We start from the raw sequence: 22,473 nt of genomic DNA, 5'->3' as shown, positions 1-22,473 counted from the left end.
TCCCTCCCTTTACTGGATTCTTGGAACTCTCTTCGCCCCTCCCTTGGGCTGGCATCTCAGCCTGGGTTTTCTCAAAAAGCAGAGCCTGAGCCCAGGTCTGCATGGAGGTAGTTATTTTGGAAAGTGATCCTTCGGAACCTCAGGGAAAGACATCCAAGGGGGTTGTTGTGAGATGAGAGAATTTGTGCTTGCTTGTCATTGCCCGCCCTGGTCCTGGGTGCAGGGCTCCCGAGACTCTTGGGATATCCTGGGAGACAGCAGCGGTTTCTGTTCTGAGAATGGGACTCTGGGATCCACTTCAGCACAGTCAGGGGTTGGCTGGGAGGAGCAGGGATAGGGCGGGCAGCACAAGATTGGCCATAACGGCTATGAAAGCTGGGCCATGAGTGCCAGGGTAGTTTATCACTCATCCTCTTGATTTTTCCCTATGTTTGAAATTGTTCATAATAATTTAAAAATCCTGTTGGGGGTAAAAATAGTCATCCAGGGCAGATTTATGTATCTGATGGTAGGGAAGATGGAGGAGGGTATATGAAGGCTGACATCCATACTGATGAATGACAAGAGCCTCAGATGTTCCCAGATGCTTTCCTGAAGCATTGCTGTGTGCAGACAGTGCATGTCAGGGGCAAGATAAACAGTCCGTTAAGGAAACTAGACACCTTGCACCAATACCGGCTGGTTCCAGACTTTTCCAAGGCAGAACTTGTCATTCATGGTGAGATCTTGTCGTCTCTGAGAAGTGAATCCTAGTGATCATTTCACCAGCAAGTTCTCTGTAGTTCATTTTAAAAAGAAACAGAGAATCAGACCTGAAATATGTCTTTAAAGGGATGGGGAGCACCACGCTGGAAGCTGGCTGGTTGTCTGAAGTCAGTGCCAGAGCCCCAGGGTGGCTGTCAGCCCAGAGGAGTATTTAAGTGGGATTATCTGAGCTCCTTGCTGCTGCAAGGATGGATGTTTTCTAAGTGGAACCTCTTCTCACAGTGATCAGGCGAGTCTCCGAGTAAAATCGTGATCACAAAGAACATCACCAGGCCCATAATGAGAAGCTGTTGACAGAAAAATCACTCTGACATTCATCAAGACGCCAATAAATGTCAAGGGAGGGACTAGAGACACCGCAGATCATAAATTCTTTCTCCAGGGGCCTCTAGAGCAGAGTTTGGGGATGAAACTCTTGCATTGCCTTTCTCCTGAATGGTGCTAAGGAAACTTCCAGAAAGTTTGGAACATTTATTGGGCAGTTCACCCTGATGGTCTGGAGGAGACGTCACTAGGAGGGGCACCCCAACTTTTGGTCAGAGCATCCTGTGTTGGGTACCAAGACTGGCTAGGTCTGTATCTCTTTAGTCATTTAGACTTTGTCTGTGTGATGTCACAGTTTGTAAGGTAGCTGGGTGCTGAGATCCCTCCTGACTCGAAATGCTAAAGCTTCACATAGAAGGATCCATCTGCTCATGAATAAGTCAGAATTTATTTTTCCTCTTGATTCCTGTAGTACTTACTGCCTGTGGTGTTCATTTGGCAACCGTCCTGATGGCCTCATTGTAAGATGTGTTCTGTGGCTAAATCCTGTTTCTACCTTTTTTGTGAGGGGAGGGGATGTTCTTTACCTCTTGCCAACTAACCATAAGTTTTTCTCTCTCTGTTTTATCACCAGAAATGTAAGCATTTGGAGGCCAAAACACGTGTCAGCTGTGCTTTAAAGAAAGAAAATGGACTTTTCGGAATCCCCTGGATCTGATTTCATCCAATGTGACTCCTGAATACTAACCTACACAGAAACTCTATAAAGCTTTCCTGGACATACAGAGAAAACATGGATTTCATTCACATTCTGTTCAAGTGCTTAACTTTGCAAAACTGATTTAGAAAATATGGTCTGAGAATTTTCAAGAAATTTCTCATGTCTCTATCTTGAGCTTGGATGGGGTTGGGGGGAACTGTGCCCTGCCTACATTGAAGTGGACCCAGCAAATCTCATGGGAGATCTGCTCCGTGCTGGGCAACGTCCAGGCTCTGAGAAATAAGTGACAAACACGACTGGTGTGGCCTGCAGTGCTGGAGCGCAGGGGGCATGATACGCTAGACTGTGAGTTAAAATAACAATTCAGCGTGCTTCCTGCACAAGAGTGTCTACAGAGTGATGGGATGTCGCCTCCACCTAAACGCCTGTACAAGGGGTGGAACCCCTGCATTTCAGACTCAACCCTGCTGGCTGTGTGATGACAGGCACGTCACCTAGTACCTTTGTGTTTTAGTTTCTTTTCTGTAGAATAAGGTTCATAAAGCCTAGTGCACAGAGATTTTGTGAGGATTTATGTATTAACATCCATAAAAATGCTTCAAATGGTGCCTGCCATAGAGCAATCACTTCATCAATCAAAGCTCTGGTAAGCTTTAAATCACAGGACACTTTGACCCACACATTCCCCCGCCTCTTTCTAAATTCCTAGAAATTTCTTAAAGTAGTAAGTACCACCTCGATACAAAATTTGGTAAGGTATATATTGAAAACATAGAACATAGAAGCGAGAGACTTCTTAAATGTGTAGACAAATACCTGCAAATTGGTTTTTGGGTCAAAGCTGAGACATCATTATTAAATCAATGGGGACTTCAGAACATCCATGGTGGGAACATGAACCCCACAACGCTGGAGTCACCCAGCCCCTAGTCTTCCTCCCTGCCTTGCCTGTGGCAACAGCCATCTCCTTCTCCCCCAGGGAGCCAGAGAGGGCCAGGCCATCCCATCAAGACACCCTACAGGTCCATGATAGCCTGCCAGTTTCTCTGGAGGCCTCTGTGTGGAACCTGAAAGATACATTTGGGGCTCCAGACTATGAAAGAAAACCCTTGCATGACTGAAATTTCACAAATTTATTAATGGTATAGGTCAACTTCAACCAACCCTGGCCTCTTGATGACTGCAAGGAAAGAATACTCATTCATTAATCAAATATTTAAAAACAATTTAAAAGCTTAGTGCAGTGGGTTTGCAGAAAGCAGAGAGGAAAGGTTGGGGGCCCCTAGACAAAACTAAGCTTCCCTGGTGGATTAGTCGGTAAAGAATCTGCCTGCAATGTAGGAGACCCAGGTTCAATCCCTGGGTTGGGAAGATCCCCTGGAGAGGGAAATGGCAATCCACTCCAGTATTCTTCCCTGGGGAAATCTCATGGACACGGGACAGAGGAGGCTGGCATGCCATAGTCCATGAGGTTGCAAGAGTCTGACATGACTTAGTGACTAAACCACCACCAGACAAAACTAGGGTGATTGCCAGTTTCGATAGAGCTCTGCCCACCGTGCTAGCCCGACACCTTTAAAAGGTTCAGGTGTGGCTCCCAAGAACGGAGGATCTGTGATGGAGTTCTTGTTCTCCAGGGTAATCAGGTGTTTTCACTCTTCACCACTTCCAGGAAAAAATCTAGCTTGTCCATTTGTAGAAGACCATTTTCTTTGGGCAAAGCTACCTGTTTTCCGGCCTTGTTTCAAGTTTCCAATCCAGTGCTGCAGAATCCACAATGTCACAACCAGGAGGACAAAAGGGTCCACGCGGCATTTTTACAGAAGGGGACCTGGGCGCTGAAAGAGGCCCCGTCACCCGCACCGTCACACGGCTGGTTAGTGGCAAACCTGGGACTTGAACCTGGTGTTCTTCGAGGTCAAACCTGTGCTTTCCTCGGAATTCCCTTGGTAAGTAAGCAAAGCTGTATTGCTGCGGCTTAGCAGTTTCTGATTGGTTTCCTTTGAGTGCGTCGGTCGTCTGTCTCTTTTGACTGGAACAGCGATCTTTTGGGGGAGAAGAGAACACGTACCGTGTCAGGGGCAGGGGATCCACAGTCAGCTAGATGCTGGTTCGACTGTGGCCACTGCCTTCACTGCTCTGAGCCTTCACCTACCAGGGCAGCACAGAGAGCTCCTTCCTAGGTTAGCCTGGCTCAGCGTATCTGGCGGGTCTCCGCACAGTCGCTGCGGTGAAATTACGCATCCGCGCTGTTTTCTCGGGGGCTCAGGCCGGGCGGGAGCAGATGCCCCTTTCACTGACTTTCCAGCCCCGTCCCCTCCCGGCGCGGGGACCCCTGAGCTCAGAGAAGCTCCCTGAGCAGCGGATGGTGCAGAAGGAAAGGTGAACACACGCTTTCCAAAAGCGGTCGTCGTGTGTGCCAACCAGAGAGCTTTCATTCGCTGTCCCAGTGGAAGGAAGTAGAGATGCAAATTAACCCCCAATTTATATCTGCCTTGGGGATGAATTATGTGACACTGGTGGTTGGGTAGCAGGTTTTATTCCAGGATTATTTTCCGCTCTGACGATTATTAGGATTTATAGTGCGTCCCCCGAGGGCACTTCAGCTCACAGGCTGGGAAGCCAGCCTGGAGGCCTGAGAATTTCCTGGTTGGAAGCTATTGTGCAGCGCGTACAGAAACTGGAAAGGCAGCTTTTGGTTTTCACTGGGACGTGGGAGAAAGTTTTGCTCTCTTCACTGTGGGGTCTGAGATGGCCGCACAATGACCCCCACGGCGGGCAACCCGAAGGCGGCGTTATTAGTGAGCAGATCATCACGGCCAGTCCTTCACAGCCTGGTCTGGAATATCAGCCCGTTGTTTGTCAGATTCCTAGTAAAACAACAAAACGGCACTGGTGGTTTGCCAATAGTAAAATCCCACGTCGCCGGTGAGCTTGCAAAGTCCTCCAGCAGGGGGCGTGCTTGATCCAGCTCTGGGTTCTGAAAGGCTGCCCGGAGGCAGTTAAGTCCGCAGGCCCGCCTCACTGCAGCCCAGGCTCCCCCACAAGGTGGGCAGCCTGGGGAGGGCACCCACAGCTTTATCAGCAGACAGAGCCTGGGGCACTCACTCTACCAAGTCTCCACCACTCGTCTGCAAGCTGGAGGTGATGGTGGCCCTGCTCAGCGTGGTTCTGGTGGGGACTGAATGAGGACGTATAGGGGTCTGGCATGTACTGGTGGTGGCTCTGATGATCTCTCTTCATCTGAGGAACATTCTTAGTAACAAGCTTCTCCTTTCCAAGAAAACACTCTGTCACCTTTCTAGACTCTGGCAAGAAAAAAAAAAAAAATCCAATCTCAACAGAAACCCACTAGGAGACTGCCCTTCCAGGGGCTGCTTGCCCCACTGGCTTAGAATGAGAACCAGTTGGTGGAGCCTCAAGGTTCTGTTTTTCATACTAATTATACTTACGGCCACTCAACGGGTAGGTTTAAAAAAAAAAAAAAATCAGCCCCAGGCATGACCAGAGGTCTAGGACATTTCTGGAACCTAAATGGACCAGAAGCCAGAAAGTAAGATGTTCAGGTCCTAAACCATCTTTGGGGAACTCAGACACTTGAAGCTAGTCTGGATTCTTTGCTGGAAGCTGAGCAGAGCTTGGGAATGCTTCGGAGTAGATGATTCTTCGTGGGTACGATGTGTGTTCTGTGTCCCTCCTTCCCTTCTGCAATGCTCGAATTCTCAGTCCAGAGTCCAGGGCCCCAGTACCGGGACCTTCATTACAGAAGCACCAGGCACCGGCTAGATGTCCATTAGCACAGGCATCAAAGAAAGAGCTAACTGATCTTCTCTCAGCAGCTTACAGTTTGGTTGGGAACATAAAATGATTAGTCTCACTAAATAGGTAATCTTTCAAAGACCCCAAAGAGTATCCCAAAGCCACAGGTGTGATTATTTTTCAAAAGAACGAAGATTTTCAGAGTGAAGGGTATCTTGGTGGAGATTTGAAATGCTTCACCTGATGAAGGCAAACAGCAACACGTCCACCTTGGGGGATACTTTCTGGTAAGAGACAGGCTGAAATCCTTCCTTCCTGCCTCCGTTTACGGCACCTTCTCCCCTGCGGGGCGTCCTCTCACCTAAGGTCCCAGGAGGAGCATCACGGGTGGGCTTTCTCACACAGCCAGCTCAGCTGAGGTGCGCACGGCCCTTCTGCTGACACTGCTGCCCGAATCTCCAGGTCACCCCTCCCCCGAGGAGTCGTGGCTCCTAACACAGACCATGTTCACTGAGACCATCACTAATGCTGGAAAAGCAGACTGACAGCTACAGTCGCAAGGCAGCGGCGGTGGTTGGGGGTTGGAAGGCTGAGCATGGGGTGGTGGGGTCCTGAGCACTGCCCACTGGGCTCACGGCCCCCAGTTCCTCTGATAAGGCTGCTCAGTGTGACCAGATGGGCTTCCTCTTCTGGAGGAAGGCCTTGACCCCCTCCTGGCCATCCGGCAGGCCCAGGTTGTCCACCATGGTCTGGGAGGTGAGGTGGTAGGCAGTCCTGAGGTCCTGGGCCAGCTGCCGGTAGAAGGCGGCTTTGCCCAGTGACAGCACCGGCCGGCTCTGTGAGGCCACCTTCCTCGCAATCCTCATGGTCTCCTCCTCCAGCCTCTCCTCTGGCACCACCCTGCTCAGCAGCCCGTGAAGCAGGGCCTCTTGGGCTGAGATGGGCTCCCCAGTGAAGAGCATCTCTAAGGCCACCTGCGGGGAGATGGGGCTGTTACCAAGTCGTCCTGCAACCTGGGCCCCACCTGCTCCTGTTCACTCTCCTGACAGCCTCGGCCCAGTTACCTCCTCCTCAGACACTATGTCGCCCATCACCCCTAAGGTCCTCCGTCCCCAGACTCTGGCAGGGATGGCATCTGCAAGTGCCCAGATGAGGGGGACCCTCCTCATCTCCTTCCGGTCACATGTCATTGCAAATCAGACCCCAGCACCATTCCTCTTTCAGGCTGCATTTTCCTCCTTTGCACTTTCACACTTAATATATATTTTACATTTGTTTATTGTATTACCTCCTTTGTTGGCATGTGAACCTCTCTAGGTCAGAGACTTCTTTTTTCACTGCACCAGAAGAGTACCTTGTACATAGTAGACAGCTTATAGGATATTTATTGGTGAGTGTTTTTTTTCCCCCGACTGTGCCAGGTCTTAGTTGCGGCATACTGGGTTTAGTTCCCTGACCAGGAATCCAATCCAGGCCCCCTGTATTGGGAGCTTGAAGTCTTAACCACTGGACCACCAGGGAAGTCTCTTGGTGAGTGAATTAAGGAATAGACGGATCGAGGCAAACAGAGTACAGACAGGCGATGCTACAGTCCTTCAGAGGCCAGGTCAGAAGGGGACACAGCTTCCACGGAGACCCCCATTCCCCAACTCTCTGGTGATTTGCACACGGGCTGGGTAGCTGGGCTGTCACTTAACACTCTCCAGCGTGCAGGTTCTGATTAACTAGACGATTAGAACTCAGATTCCCCAGATACACAGAGCTCCGACTGTGTGGATAAACACGGGGAAGCGCGTGTTCCCACACGGAGACATGGCTGGTCTGGGAAGCGGGGGCTCTGGTCTCTCACCGTGCTGTCGGAGCCCATGGTACCCACTATTTGAGGGGCTGGGAGAGGCCAGCTCTGGGGGAGGGAGCACCCGCACCAAGAAGGTTGTTTATAAGGTGCAATGAAGATGCATGTTGAAGTCACGCCGGGGGCGGGGGCACTTTGCACGTGGGGTAAATGATTCACGCCCAGTTTCAGTCTGTTTGGTTCAGTCTGGTTGGCACACGAGAGCTCCTCGCCACGGATGCTGGTCCGGTGGACAAAAGGCGGCAGCCGCCTCACAGCCGGGCAGTTCCCTACGACGACCAGCAGAGGGCACTGGCGAAACACGCCTGCTGCCGCAGCCAGCGTGAAAAGGGCGGAGCTTCCGGGCTGGGCCGGTGTGCAGAGGCACCCGCTAGGTTTGAGAAGGTTTTGCTTCCCGGCGGATGTTTACCGGGATGCGCCCCGTCACCGGTATAGTCGGTGGCCGCTGTAACAATATGTCCCCGAGGGGTGCAGGCAAGTATCGACCAGGCAGGTGTGTCTGGGTCAAGTTTAGATCTCTATGACTCCCTGGTTTTCCTCTTAGAGGGGCCACGACCCAGGTGAAGTTTAAGCCACTTGGTTCGGTTCCCTGGGAATTTAAGGCCTGTTTTTGTCGCATTTTTCCCTCCTTCTTTCTTCTGAAAAACGAATTTAAAGGTTGACACATATGATCAACCTGTAAGTTTCCAGGACTCAATTGCAAGTCTTGATTTTAAGAGATTTTAAGCCTTGTTTTGAGAAAGAATACAGTCTTAGCTTGGAGAAGGAAAGGGCAACCCACTCTAGTATTCTTACCTTGAGAAGTCCCATGGACAGAGGAGCCTGGCAGGCTACAGCCCATGGGGTCGGCAAAAGAGTTTGTTATGACTGAATAACTAAACAGCAGCAGATTCTTATCTGGACAGTAAGGGCTGATTTAAAGGTATCAAAGGCCTCAACATAGAACCTTCCAGAATGTCAGGGGTTGAAACTGAGCAGTGGCAGGTTGGCCAAGCAGACAGCCACCATCTTTAATGTGCAAAAGGCCTGGAGATGAGATTTGATTGGCAATTATAACAATTATAAAATTGTTCATAAGCTCTGACAATATCTTTGTGATGTGTTTTAATTTAAGGTCCTGGCGCTGAATAGGGACTTAAGTATTTATTGAATATATAACACTTAAGGTAAATGTGTATCCTGGTGGGATCTAGACACCCCCTGAATCTGAGGATACTGGAGCAAGCTGTTGTGTTCTGAGGGTCACCTTCTCTTACGTGGAGCCCACATCCAGCTGGTTTTCATGGTGTGGGTGTTTGTAGGTACCTGTGATCAGAATTTTCTAACAAACCTATTTCTGTAAAAGCTAATGAGGAGGCACATGGAAGGCAAGCATGTGCCCCTGAACTTGGTCCCTCGGCCTGATTTCCCTTGGGTCTCATTTCTTTTGTGCCTCAGGCTATAAGCAACTGCTGATTTTCTTAGTTGATGCTAAAATGGAAAATATATTCTAGAAAGCAGTTTAGGTTCCCCACCTGCTATGAATCTGCATGCATGCATGCTAAGTCAATTCAGTCATGTCTGACTCTGCGATCCTATGGACTATAGCCTGCCAGGCTCCTCTGTCCATGGGATTCTCCAGGAAAGAATACTGGAGTGGGTTGCCGTGCGCTCCTCTAGGGGATTTTTCCTGACCCAAGGATCAAACGAAGGATCTCTTACCTCTCCTGCACTGGCACGCACATTCTTTAAAACTAGTGCCACCTGGAAAGCCCTATGAATTGACCCTCCTTTAAAAACAGATTTTCAATTGAGAATGAGGATGTATTTTTCTAGAACGAGGAAACCACCAGTTTTTACTTGAGATATTCAGTAAACACTCTCTTACAATGTTATAGGAAGGAGGAAACCTTTGTGAAGAAAGTGGACTTCACTCAGGTCAATGATGGCAGAACAGCTCTGGGCACGTTCAACACACCATGTGCAGGACGTTCCTCCAGCCACTACAAAAGTGACACACTCAATGTATCAGCTCCTTTCAAAGCATTCTGGAGCAAGACGGATTGTCAGCACACAGGAAGCCAGTGACACAGTGTCCTAGCCTCTTATACTGGCATATGTCACCATGCTATGACAGCTCATAGGCAGCCTTTCTGTGCCATAAAACTGTGTCTCAATTGCATTTCACATGAGTGCAAAAGATGTTTGCCTTTATGAAAACAAAGCAAATCTGGAAACTTAACCAGCTGTACTGAGGAGCAGGCAAGAGTGAAAAACAGTGATTTACAAACTGACAGCTACAGGGATAACCTGTAACAAGACATTAGCACATTAGCCAGCTCTGCTTTGGGCAGAATGTCCTGACTCACACTGTACTTTCAACAACGAAGCTCTGGAACTGACCCTCACAGGCACTCACGTCGCGGCTGGAGGAGGGGTGGGGGGAAGGGACAGGGAGTTGTTACCTTTCTCGGCACTGCTCTCCCCAAGGCCACTGCGGGGGTGGAGCAGAAGAGCCCTATGTTCACGCCCGGTGTGGCAAAGGAAGACTTGTCACTTGCCACGGCAATGTCACAGCTGGCAACCAGCTGACACCCAGCTGCAGTGGCCAGGCCATTCACCATGGCGATGATGGGGACTGGGTGGTTCTGGATCAGCATCATGACCTGAGGAGCAAACACACCTGCTTCACTTCCATCCAAAAGTGAGGTGGATGTCAAAGCTTGTTATTTTATGTGATTTTACTGTTCAGAGCCCATTTCAAATGCATAAGTGTATCAGATTCTATGACCAAGGAGAATAAGTTGCATGAAATCTCAACTGTGAATCAGACTGTATGATTTGGTCTCCTTGAGATCCAGGAGGAAGGAACCAGGACTCCAAGGCTCCCCAGGCAAGTGACTCCCTAAGGCCATCAGACCCAAGAGAGTGGGGCTGTGGGGTCTGAGCAGTTTCTGTCTGACTCCAGGCCCCTAGTCTGACCCTGAGCATGACTTCAGTGAGGGTGCTGTCCCCTGGACCACTCTGCTCACAACCTCCCTAGAGAAGACAGTTGAGTGACTGTGGGAAACAAGTAGCTCTGTTCCAATGGTGGCGGCGTGGAGCTCTCATGTTAAAAGCTGGGAGGCAACTTCCTTACTGATTACTTCTCCAGTTGCCACTGTGATTCTTTCTCACTTCTACTAAGATGGGGGGAACATCCTACTGTCATCAAAGTAAAATTCCAAAGTACACAGAGAGGGGAGCTGGAAACTGGCTCGCGTGAGACCCCTGCCTTCAAATCTCCCGAACTTTAACTCATTTTTGCAGCTTATGAAATAACTTGGCTAATTTCTCCATCTTTTCCCTGACATGCTTAACTGATTGTGTTGCTATGGTAACTTCAGTGGCAAAATGTTTGCCCTTCAATCCTGGCTGGAGGGAGAGGAGCAGGGACTCTGGGTTGACTTCCCAGCAGCCACTCCAAGGAAAATGACCTTCATGGGTTCCCAGGTTTTGCCTAAGGAACTCACCTTTTGTGTTCATGAACATTTGGCACTTGTCAGCTTTATTCTAAAATGACCAATTGTATATTTGGGGATATGATATCATATTCTTGACTTCAAGGGGGTCACCTTTTGAGATTCTGGTAAATACTAATGGCCCTCCTCCAGAGGAATGCACATATATACCCCCACCCTAAATTGCTGGTGGGTTTAGGGGGTTTGTGCCTATAGGTAGGGTGGGGATGGTGGGGACTATGGTAGCCAGGAGGCTGCATAAGAGCTTCTGAGGTCTGACTGCAAAGACAGAAAAGGCTGTTTCAGCTCTGCGTGTCATGTGTTGCCTGATCAACTGAGGGTGTGAAAAGTCCATTGGCTGTGACGGGCAGCACAGTCTGTCTCCCGCCTTTCGTCTAAGAAGGCCTGAGATTTCACACGAGCTGGTGAGTGATAACTTAGGCAATCCAGTAGATCGCTAACATTAAAAGTATCCTACCCTGACCAAGTGTTTCTTCTCCTCCTCAATTTGCCCCATTCTTGATGTGTAAGTAATTAACCCTCGTGTGGCACTTCGGTTCAGTGACGAATCTACTGTAAAATTCAGATGCGGAACCAGTCCACGGATCTTCCTTCCTTTCCACCATCCCCTCTTCTTGTGCATGCTTAGTTGTTCAGTTGTCTAACTCTTTATGACCCCATGGACTGTAGCCCACCAGGCTTCTCTGTCCATGGGGATTCTCCAGGTAAGAATACTGGAGTGGGTTGCCATGCCCTCCTCCAGGGGATCTTCCCAACCCAGGGATCAAACCCAGGACTCCCACATTGCAGGCGGATTCTTTACCGTCTGAGCCACCAGGGAAGCCCTCACCTCTTCTCATGCAGGAACAAAATAAGGAAGTATTGGCCTCATTCTGTGCCAATCTGCCTGCTGGTAACACTTGCAAACTGAAATCTTGCACAAGTTCATGGTGCTCAGACTTATCAGGACGATTTTATTTTCTTAGACAAAGTCTTAAAGAAGTCAATACACTTCAACTTCTCTTTTACTATGTCAGGACAAGGTCCTGTCTGTGTCTTTTTCAGTGATCGGGGGCATCCATATGGTAGAAGCTTCCAAGAAACCTCGCCTTTGTCCTCCGAAGAAGCTCGGCTCCCCTGTGGCCTTTTGCTGTTTAAGATCTCAGTTCATGAAGGTATCACAGCAAAGTGACAAAAGCAGGCCATTTAGGGGAAGATGGAAGGGCTCTGCTGGTTCTCTTTGCTGATTTTCTATTTGGCCAAACATATCAGTAGGAAATTAACTTTTAAAAGCACCAAGTCGTAGCAAACAAACAGCAGAATGTCCCATAAACATTATTAATGTGAAACGAAAGACCAGGTCTTGGCTCTGACTTGCTTCCATCTCTATGAAGTCAAGTCAATCACTTTTCAGGTTTGTCCCTCCACAAAACGAAAACTATGATCTCCTTAGGGGTTTCTGGAAGGGCAAGGAAAACAAGAACGTATCCCAGTCACCTTCCCCTTCCCCTCTCTGATGTTCACTTCTGTCTGGTCTACATTAAAGGTCCCCTCAAGTATTTGTTGCATCATTAATGACCAAAGAAATGAATGAATAAGTAAATGTATGAAGGAGAAATTAGGTGAAGTACTCCTAGGGTTCAGGTTATGAAACTGCTTTATACATCTTCTTTCTCAAGTCGATTTCCAGTTTTCAGGTCGGCTGGAAATTCTCTTTTCCCTCTGTTTCCCTCAGTATCTTGCAGGTATACATACAGCAGGCGCTCAGGAGATGCTCATTAAATGGACAGTGCGTTACCTAAGGTGGATTCTATGTTTCTGATTACCCGGTTGATCTGACACATGTATAAGTCATCCCCAGTTTTGTTCTTCCTCCGATAGGTTGTTGATGTTGTTTAGTCACTAAGTTGTGTCCCACTCTTTGCGACCCTGTGGACTGTAGCCCGCCAGGCTCCTCTATCAATGGGATTTTCCAGGCAAGAATACCGGAATGGGTTGCCATTTCCTTCTCCAGGGCATCCTCCCCACCCAGGGTTTGAACCAGCATCTCTTGCATTGGCAGGCAGATTCTTTACCACTGAGCCACCAGGGAACCCCCTTCCTCCTCTATATCTGTTGTCAATTTCCCTTCTTAATGTGGTTAAAGAGACAGAAAAAGGGAGAAGAGGAAAAATGAAGAGGTTAATTTTCCTACTTGGAGGCAGTGATTATAAAGGTTAGTTGAAAGAAGGGTTTGGAAATAATTTTTAAAATCATTATTGTTATGAATGCTCTCTTTCCCGTTGACAGAATTGTTTTAGTTTAAAACTTTAAAAATTGTAATAATCTTAGGTCCTTCTTTTCTAAAAAAGGTACAGTTCTACTCTCTATTTCTTACTTAAGACGTGGATACCAAGATGTATCCTGTAAGGCAGGGATGGCAACTCTTAGTAGCAATGTGTGTTTTCCTTTCTTTGGCCCACTGCATGATCAAATGCTAACCACAGTCACTTCTGAAAAGTTGAAACCAAATATTTGCTTGGAGGAAGGGTTCACCAGTGACCACAGAGTTTTCAGTAGTTCTGCAGTGGTGACATATCATAGCTTAGATACTTATCTGTAAACTAGAAGCCTAATTCAGTATTTAATACAGTTATCACTCTCAGGCTTGCAATGTTGACCATCACTCTGGCTTACCTCAGAACAAGTTTGAAATACTTCTGCATGATAATCTCGGCCTTGTTCGTCCGTCAGTTCCTTTAAATCATGTCCAGAAGAAAATACAGGCCCTTCAGCTGCAACATTTCCAGTTGAGAAAAGAAAAAACAAAGATGTAAACAGCCAGAGCTGGGACAGTCACTTACCTGTCCAGTGAATAAATGCAGGGAGTGATCGAATTGATGCTCTGGACACTTAGAGAAAGTTGTTTCTTTTCTGTTTTATATTTCTTTCACTATGGAAACAGCTTTAGAGAAAGTTAATGGCCTGATTTTGATAAGAATAATTCAAGCTAGCTGGAAGAGCTATAGCCAGTATTTTATGATGACCGCACAAGGGGAGGGCTCTCAAAAGGTCCCTGGTGGAAACCAGTGAAAATACGCATTATGAAAAGGAGAAGCCTTGGTAACCAACTGAGCTCAGCAACCAGCCATCTTCAGAGTTGTTCCTTTGGTCTCAGCTTTGTTTTTTGAGACTTGGCCTGGCCTGAGTGTATCAACTCACCCAGGGCCACAGAAATCCACCAGAGCCTTTGGCAGCATCCCTATCTATTAGTCTACCCCAAGGGCTGCAATCAGGAAGGTCAGGAGATGAAGAGAATGCCTTTGTTTTATAAACTAGGGACTTGAGGAGGTGGTTTAATTGTCGTTGTCATTAACAACAACAGCAAAATGTGATCCCATGATGAGCTGGTAACATTTTACATTTCCTCTGATCACGGCAATTGTGACAGGAAGTGCTGTTCCCTTTAAGCAAGCCAAGGAACAGTGTCATTTGGAAGTGAGCTGCCTTCAACGTATCTGGGTTACAGCAGTCAGAGGACTGCTGATCTCTACCAGCTGTATTTCTTTTTTCTTCACCACATAAAACAGTTGAAAATGTATATTCAACGACTTATAGAAGGTCACATTCTCCAGAAACACTGATCCTTAATTAAAGAAATACAAAAGCATCACAGAGCAGTTTCCATATTACTCGTCTGCGGCTGCTTTAAAATACTGATGTTGTTATTATTTATACCACCACCATCATTACCAGCTCATCTGCTAAAAATTCTTACTGGAAAAAAGAGCAAGGAAAGAACTGGGCAAAATCTGGCACACGTTCTGGCACCACTGAAGAAGGCTGTACATCTCAGCTGAGAGCCTGGCAAGAGTCGGAAGACAAACCCACCGTCTGTCCTAACAGCCTGGTCCTAGCCGACCAGGCAGTCTACCAAAAGGATTGGCGATTAAACCCATCGCATAGGGCCCACAAGGACATCAGTTCTCAGCATAGCCTCGTGTGGCAATGTTCAGTATCCACCAAAAATGGAAACACATACTTTTACTGCACAGTAATGTTTGCTATAATTTCCACAGCAGATAGTGTCAGGACCAAGGTTCCTGCCATGTACAATTTTAGGAGCTTCAAATTAATGCCCTAGTTAACTACAGAAATTTGAGACACCTCTTCTGGGTTCTGCAGAATGCTGAGGATGGACATTTCATCAATACCTGAAATGATAATGACCTTCAGATCCTGGCTTTCAGCTTCATGAAGTATGTCGCTCTGGAGAGATTTCAGCATGGCCAATGACAGCGCATTTCTTCTCTTTGGATCACTCAAGATGATGCTCCTGCAAAGAACATTTTATAATTACTGGGTTGGGTGCCAGTCAAAACAAATGAGGACCCCTGCAGCAATTTGGGAGTTGTTTTTTTTTTTTCTTTTAACTTTGTACTATGCATTGAGGTATGGCCAGTTAGCAAAGTTGTGGCAGTTTCAGGTGAACAGGGAAGGGACTCAGCCATACATATACATGTAATCCATTCTTCCCCAGCCCCTCCCATCCAGGCTGCCATATAACATTGAGTGGAGTTTCATGTGCTATATAGTAGGTCCTTGCTGGTTATCCATTTTAAATATAGCAGTGTGCACATGCTCATCCCCGATTCCCTAACTATCCCTTCCTCCTAACAACCATAAGTTCATTTTCTAAGTCTGTGAGGCTCTTTCTGTTTTGTAGTTAAGTTCTTTTGTATCATTTCCTTTTAAATTCCTCATATAAAGGATGGCATATGATATTTCTCCTTCTCTGACTTACTTCACTCAGTATGACACTTTCTAGGTCCATCCATGTTGCTGCAAATGGCATTATCTCATTCTTTTTAATGGCTGAGGAGTATTCCATTATATATATATGTATATGCCGCACATCTTCTTTACCATTCTTGTCGATGGACACTTAGGCTGCTTCCATGTCTTGGCTATTGTGAACAGTGCTGCGATGAACACTGGAGTGCATGTAACCTTTCGAATCGTGTTTTCTCCGATATATGCCCAGGAGTGGGATTGCAGGTCATATGGTAGTTCTATTTTTTTTTTTAAGGAACCTCCATACTGTTCTCCATAGTGACTGCACCAATTTACATTCCAACCAGCAATGTAGGAGGGGTTGGGGACCTATTTTTAAAACCCTGGAAAAGAGAGCTGTGGGCACTCAGAGGAGAGGGTTTGTTAACTCTCTGGAGTGACAGCTCAGTCAAAACAAGGGGACTACCTGAAATGTGGGGGCTTTTTTGCCCTTGCTCTTGAGTTGTTTCCCTTTTTTTCCCCGTCTGTCTCGGAACTATTACTGCCACCTCCACAGAAAGGGCAAGGCGCAGAAGTTTCAACACAATCACCACCCAGGCTGAGTGGCTGCATGGAGCGTAAGACAGGTGGGGGCTGGAGGAGGCCGACATGCAGTGCCACCTTTAACCTGCTTCTTTCCATTGTTCTTCAGAACGAATAGGTGGAAAAGGAGCCAGGAATGAAAACACGCCCCCCGAATCTCCTCCCCACAACACCATGGAAGAGGCAGCCGAGGTGCAGACGCCAGCCGACATGTGCATCTCCCTACCTTTCCTGTAGTGACACTGTGTCAGCCAGCAAAATCATTCCTGCTGTCTGAGAACGGGGTGCTACGTGCAGAACCGTTGCAGCAAGAGGGTCTCCCGGCCATGTTGTCCCTCAAAAACCAGCGTTCAAAGGCTTGCTTGCTGTTTTACGGTTCTCCATGAGCTGGTGGGAATAACCTGGCTTGTCACCTTGCTGCCTGCACGCAGAAATGTCTTGTGTTTGCTCTTCTAAGGGACGGTCAGCAAGCTAGACGCCAGGTGATTGTTGTGTGTTTTGTTTCCCAGCTGTCTCCGGCTGTGTTTTTCTGCCTTCCTCATTCTGTATCTGGTATTTCCACTGCGGTGTGTGTCACCTGGCATCCTCCTTAAATAGCCTCTGTGCCTCTGTTTTCTGGGAAACCCATCGATGACTGAATTTATTTTGGAGCATTAAGAATAACCATTTTCTCCAGAATGCCACTTTGGTTTTGCTGCCATCTTTAGGTGGTTGTGATAGTCATCATTTGGTTTCTCATACTCTCTCCTAAGCACAGAAATGACTCATAGCTGATATGCTGACAGCCCCAGAAACCTATATTCTGGCGGTGGTGGAGACTGCTGATAAACCTTCCAGTAAAATAATTAGTGTGCTCACTGTGACAAACCTAAAAAGCTGCCCTCCCATCGGTGACATAGGCTTAAATTAAATCCTAAGGCCTTGGGCAAAATTGTGTAAAAAGATGCCAGTCCTCAGATGCCCGTGGTTTGCTGTGTGTCCCATTAATCCTTTGGCCTGAGCGTCACACACCCTGTCAGTGTGCTCTGAATTGCGAGTTTGCTCTTCAGCCCCGTATCACCAGCCTTCTGTTCCTGCCATTCCACTAAGGCTGTTGCCACCAAGAATCCCGATTGCCAAAACTAAACCCAACGCTGCTGTGATCCCACCTGCCTTCTGGAAGCACGTTACTCCTCTCTCGTTTTTTTGGTGCTTCTCTGGCCACTCCTTCTTGACTTTGGGGATGGGCTCCTCACCCTCTGCTCACCTCTAGATGCCACAATCCTCAGGATTCTCTTCCTGTTCCATACACTCCTCCCAGGCAACTTCCCAGTGGCCTTAGCATCAGCTACACCTCTGTGCTGACCATGCCCAATCTTCGCCTCAGTTCAAACCTCTGAGCTCCAGACCCACAAGTTCACTAGCATGGCTTCTGGACTCTCCCGCCAAGGTGCCCCTTAAGCCTCCTTTTCCCAGTGACCAAACAGACCCCCTGTCTTTGCTTATCTCAGAAAGCCATCCTGGATTGCTGTTCAACGGGTTATTGAGACCCGATTGCTCCGTTCCATGTCAAAGGTCATCAAACCCAGTGGGTAACACCTCCTGAGAATCTCGCTGGTCTGAATTCCCCAGCAGCTACCTTGTCTTGCACCTGGAGCTTTAACACCACCCCTTTCGAAAGGGGATCTCCTTTACAGTGAGGTCACCACCAGGGCAGGTGATAAAAATGTAAACTTTCCATTTACAAGGCAAGAGATGGTCCCTGTATATGCTTCAGTGAGCTGCCTGGAGTCTATCCCGTTGTCTTAAACCACTCACAGGTCTGTGGGGCAAGACGCTGCCAGGCTCCCATGCGGAGGAGACACTCAACATGTATCTGTTGGTTGAATTCATGACCAAAAAGAGCACTTCTATTTTGCAAGGCCAGTTCCACCAATTGCTGTGGATTTTCACCTCGTCTAGTTTCCTGGCATCTCTTTTAAACCCAAGTGGTGAGCACCCTGGAATGGCTCAGCAGGAGTGGGGGCAGCTTTGGAGGCAGATGGGCCTTTCACTGTCAGCCCTCCTGCCTCCTAGTTGTGTGGCCTCCGGCAGGCCGTCCTCTGAACTCATTTCCTCACTGTCAAGCAGGGATGACGTGATCTATAACACCTGGTGGCTGTAGGGAGGGTTGGGGGTGAGGAGCGTGCAGCACCGAGCACAGCACCACACTCAGCACTGGCCCTCACAGGAGGCAGCACAGGGGCGGCTGTTGAAAGGGACACTTCAGTGAGTGGCTGCAGCTCACCCCTCAGTGCCTGACATCGTTCTGCTTTAGTGCTGGCTTGCTTCCCTCCTACTAAACCATTCCTGACATCCTCCTTTCTTATTTATGTATATTTTACCTCTGGAGAATCGGGGAGCCTCCCCAGTGATTCAGTGGTAAAGAAACCACCTGCATTGCAGGAGACATCGGAGATGTGGGTTTGGTCCCTGGGTTGGCAAGATCCTGTGGAGGAGGAAATGGCAACCCACTCCAGTATTCTTGCCCAGAGAATCCCATGGGCAGAGGAGCCTGATGGCCTACAGCCTATGGGGTCACAGAGTCGGACACGACTGAGCAACTGAAAACACATACACACACACTGGAGAATCAACAACATCTTCTGTCATCTGGCTGCCGTGCCAAATGGGCAGATTTGAAGAAACAGAGTTTTTTAAGGGCCCTACTTCACCCGTAAAAATGGGCAAGTAGGGCCCCTGCCCTGGCCCTGCACTTTGGAGAACTCTGCTCCGATGGGCCCCCTTCCAGCGGTACCCCTCCTGGCGAGCAAGGAGTCCAGTGGGATGTTGAGATGTGTGCACCTGGAAATCACCACACCCTTCCACACCCCACTGCAAGTCACCTGAAACCCTGGAATTCCATGGCTTTGCAGTGGGCACCCTAAGGCCTACGGGGTGGCTGTGAGCAGCTGAGTGTAGGGGGTGAAGGAGTGGACAGACTGTGGGCATGCTGCACAGGATGTCTGGGACCTGTGTGCCAAGACCCTGACAGAGCATCAGGATGGAGTGGGGGAGAGGTGAGGAGTGCCAGGGCAGGGTGGGAAGCACAGAACAAAGCTGCAGGCCAAGAGTGCTCTCCACTGCTTTGGGGGAGCTCCTCGGAGCCTGAGGACTCAAACAGCCTTCCAAGTCTTGGGCTTCACTGCTGGCTCAGCTGGTAAAGAAACCTTGCCCTCTAATGCAGTAGACACAAGAGATGTGGGTTCAATCCCTGGGTAGGGAAGATCCCCTGGAGAAGTAAGTGGCAACCTACTACAGTATTCTTGCATGCAAAAGTCTATGGACAAAGGAGCCTGCTGGGTTACAGCCCATAGGGCGGCAAAAAATCAGGCAATTCAGCACTGTGCACTCGCACACACCAGATTTTAGGACTGCCTACTTGTCAGGACAGAAGGAAATATATTGACCTATCTTGCAGTTTGCTTGATTTGTAAGGTCTAAATACTCAAGACATGTCAGGTAGGCCTCCCTCTGCACTCGTGCTTGGGCCAGGCAGTCGTCAAGGTGAGGCCTGGATGGAGCTGAAGGCCTTCTGCCTTTACCACTCCACAGTCCAGTTTCAAGTGTGCGCCCAGGTATGTTTTTGTAAAAGGGGTTTAGGCTTGTTGAGCCAAAGGGCAGAGCTCAGTACAGTGTGTCCTTCGTCCTATTTATTTACCGCCCACGTGGGCACTTCTGGCTGCGGGCCAAGGAGCAGCTCGGCTAAGCCTGACTGCGCCTTGGAGCCACGTCACGTTTGTGAGGCCCAGAGCCCTCTATGAAGGGCTTTCTCAAAGGCACAGCAGCGGAGGGGCCTCCCATATGGCTGCCCACGCTGAGTCCAAATGCGAGGTCGACTCGGTCTGGGGTTTAGGAGCAGTGCTGGCACCGTCGCAGGCAGCCCCACTTAAATCCTCGGTGTGAATCCTGCAGGGTCCCAGAGGCCACTGAGACCAGCCAAGGGACCTCTGTAAACGCCGCATCCGCGGATTCTTTTCACGTCGGACACTCCCGCCGAACAGATGGACTGCGATGGATAAACTGGGCTCTGCGGCGGGCGGAGCTGACCACCGACGGAGCCGCTCTGGACTCTGCGTGGGGTGGCACGGTTGGCAGCCGGCCTCCTGCGCCCCTCTCTCTTCCTGGGTCCCGCCGGCCACCCCCCGGGGAACAGCCCCGCACCCAGGCGGGCCGCTGACCTGATGCCGTCCCGCTGCCGCACGATGGTGGGTCGCGGCCCCGGCTCCGGCCGCCCGATCCCGGCCGGCCCCCCGCTGCAGAAGCCGGTGGTGAGTGGAGCCCACGGACCGCGCTGGAGCCAGCCCGACCCCTTCGCTCCCAAGGCCCGCAGGCCCGCGGTCGCAGCCATGGCGGCTAGAGACGCGCCGGAATCGGACGCTGCTGAGCTCGACGCCGGGGCCCGCGGGCTCTGGGCCCTCCGATGGGCCTGGGTGCCGGCCGGGCCGCTGCGCCTCGATCGCTCCAGGCCGCGGGCAAAACTGGATCCGGGACCCCGGGCCCAAGCTGGGACCCGACTCTTCTCCCCAGTCCTTTCCCCTCCGCCCCGCCCCGCCCCTCCCCGTCCAGCGCTGGGGCCGCGAGTCCTCCGGGTGCGCCCCGAGGCTCCGCCCGCGTAACACCGCCCCTGGCGCCGCGTCCGCCCTTGCCCCGCCCCTTGCCCTTGGCGCCCCGCCCCCGAAATCCCTACCTCGCCTATGACCCCGCCCCTCGTGTCGCCCCGCCCCCGAGGCCCTGGCGCCCTGCCCCCGGAGGACTTGAGAGGTCGGGCCTGGGGTGAACAACTCAAAACCTGCAGGCGCGCTCTGAGGTTTGTTTGCCTTAGCAAGGTCAGATGAAGGGGTTTAAAGGAGGCGAGGCGTGGGCTGGCTTGTTCCCTTTTGCTACAACATCAAGAACGTGGTGGTTTGCCTAGATCAGAAGAAAAATGAGCGCCATCAGGAAGCGAATGATGTGAGCTACAGGACGCTGCTTTTTTTTTTTACAAACTGTTTCATCCTACTCATCCTATCCCGGGCCTTGCAGGTGGTCCCAGGTCACTACAGGACCTGTGTCCCACTCGGGCACTGGCTTTTGAATGCTCTGTGTCTTCTCTTATGGAAAACCTGTGGGATCTAATTTGTATCCAGTGTTTTTTCAGTGCACCAAGGAGGGTGCATTTCAATGCTTCTAGGCCTTTGGCTAACATCACGAGTAGTATGGGGGCTTCCCAAGGTGACACAGGGGTAAAGAATCCGCCTGCCAATGCAGGAGATGCAGTTTAGACGTGGGTTGGATCCCTGGGTTGGGAGGATCCCCTGGAGGAGGGCCGGCAACCCACTTCAGTATTTTTGCCTGGAGAATCCCATGGACAGAGGAGCCTGGCAGGCTACAGTCCATAGGGTCACAAAGAGTCGGACATAACTGAGCGAGGGAGCACACACACAAGGAAGGAGAGGGAGGCCCTTTCCAGGCTCCAGGTGTCTGGCACCAGACAGCAGTCCTGTGGCTGAAAGCTCAAGTGTGATGAGTCCCGGTGTCACTGTGGTCTTTCCTGTGGTCATGTATGGATGTGAGAGTTGGACTGTGAAGAAAGCTGAGCACCAAAGAATTGATGCTTTTGAACTGCGGTGTTGGAAAGGACTCTTGAGAGTCCCTTGGACTGCAAGGAGATCCAATCAGTCCATTCTGAAGGAGATCAGTCCTGGGGGTTCTTTGGAAGGACTGATGCTAAAGCTGAAACTCCAGTACTTTGGCCACCTCATGCGAAGAGTTGACTCATTGGGAAAGACTCTGATGCTGGGAGGGATTGGGGGCAGGAGGAGAAGGGATCGACAGAGGATGAGATGGCTGGATAGCATCACTGACTCGATGGATGTGAGTCTGGGTGAACTCCGGGAGTTGGTGATGGACAGGGAGGCCTGGCATGCTGCAATTCATGGGGTTGCAAAGAGTCGGACACGACTGAGCGACTGAACTAAACTGAACTGAACTGTATTCACTGAATTCACAGAGTCTGGAGATTTGCATGACCCTTGGAAGGGAAGGTCTGGCCCTCAAGATTCCTCCCTAGTCTGTAGAACGACCCCTCCCCTTACAGCGCCCCCACCCCCACCCCCAGCAACACACACATAAGGAGCTTTCACACTGAAATTTTGCAAGGATCACAATTATACAAAGACATCCTCAAGTAGGGCCACTGAACTTTCACAGAGATAGGCTGGATTCCTTTGAGTGCTGCTGCTAAGTTGCTTCAGTCGTGTCCGACTCTGTGCGAC

The 22,473-nt window shown here is 49.7% G+C and overlaps 1 protein-coding gene across 1 annotated transcript; it reads right to left on the bottom strand.

Moving 5' to 3' along the window:
- Positions 1–2,876: 2,876 nt before the first annotated feature.
- Positions 2,877–20,663, bottom strand: ECHDC3 (enoyl-CoA hydratase domain containing 3). Its single transcript, XM_068987212.1, has 5 exons — positions 20,398–20,663; positions 15,037–15,158; positions 13,520–13,617; positions 9,809–10,009; positions 2,877–6,483 (listed from the first exon to the last, which is right to left on the bottom strand). The coding sequence occupies exons 1-5, from the start codon at positions 20,565–20,567 to the stop codon at positions 6,172–6,174; spliced, it is 903 nt and encodes a 300-aa protein (XP_068843313.1). The 5' UTR covers positions 20,568–20,663; the 3' UTR covers positions 2,877–6,171.
- Between the last annotated feature and the right edge of the window lie 1,810 nt (positions 20,664–22,473).

The sequence above is a fragment of the Capricornis sumatraensis genome, chromosome 15 (genome assembly GCF_032405125.1).
Source record: "Capricornis sumatraensis isolate serow.1 chromosome 15, serow.2, whole genome shotgun sequence".
Lineage (NCBI taxonomy): Eukaryota > Metazoa > Chordata > Mammalia > Artiodactyla > Bovidae > Capricornis > Capricornis sumatraensis.
This window is presented reverse-complemented; position numbering and strand designations above follow the sequence as displayed.

What these genes read in the sequence shown, in the direction of transcription:
- ECHDC3 (XM_068987212.1), bottom strand. Translation starts at nt 20,567, where the DNA reads ATGGCTGCGACCGCGGGCCTGCGGGCCTTGGGAGCGAAGGGGTCGGGC. An exon ending in TATTTCAAACTTGTTCTGAG is followed by an intron (nt 10,010 to 13,519) that starts GTAAGCCAGAGT and finishes TTTGCTCCTCAG; the next exon opens with GTCATGATGCTGATCCAGAA. An exon ending in GGAGAGCAGTGCCGAGAAAG is followed by an intron (nt 6,484 to 9,808) that starts GTAACAACTCCC and finishes ATCTCCCCGCAG; the next exon opens with GTGGCCTTAGAGATGCTCTT.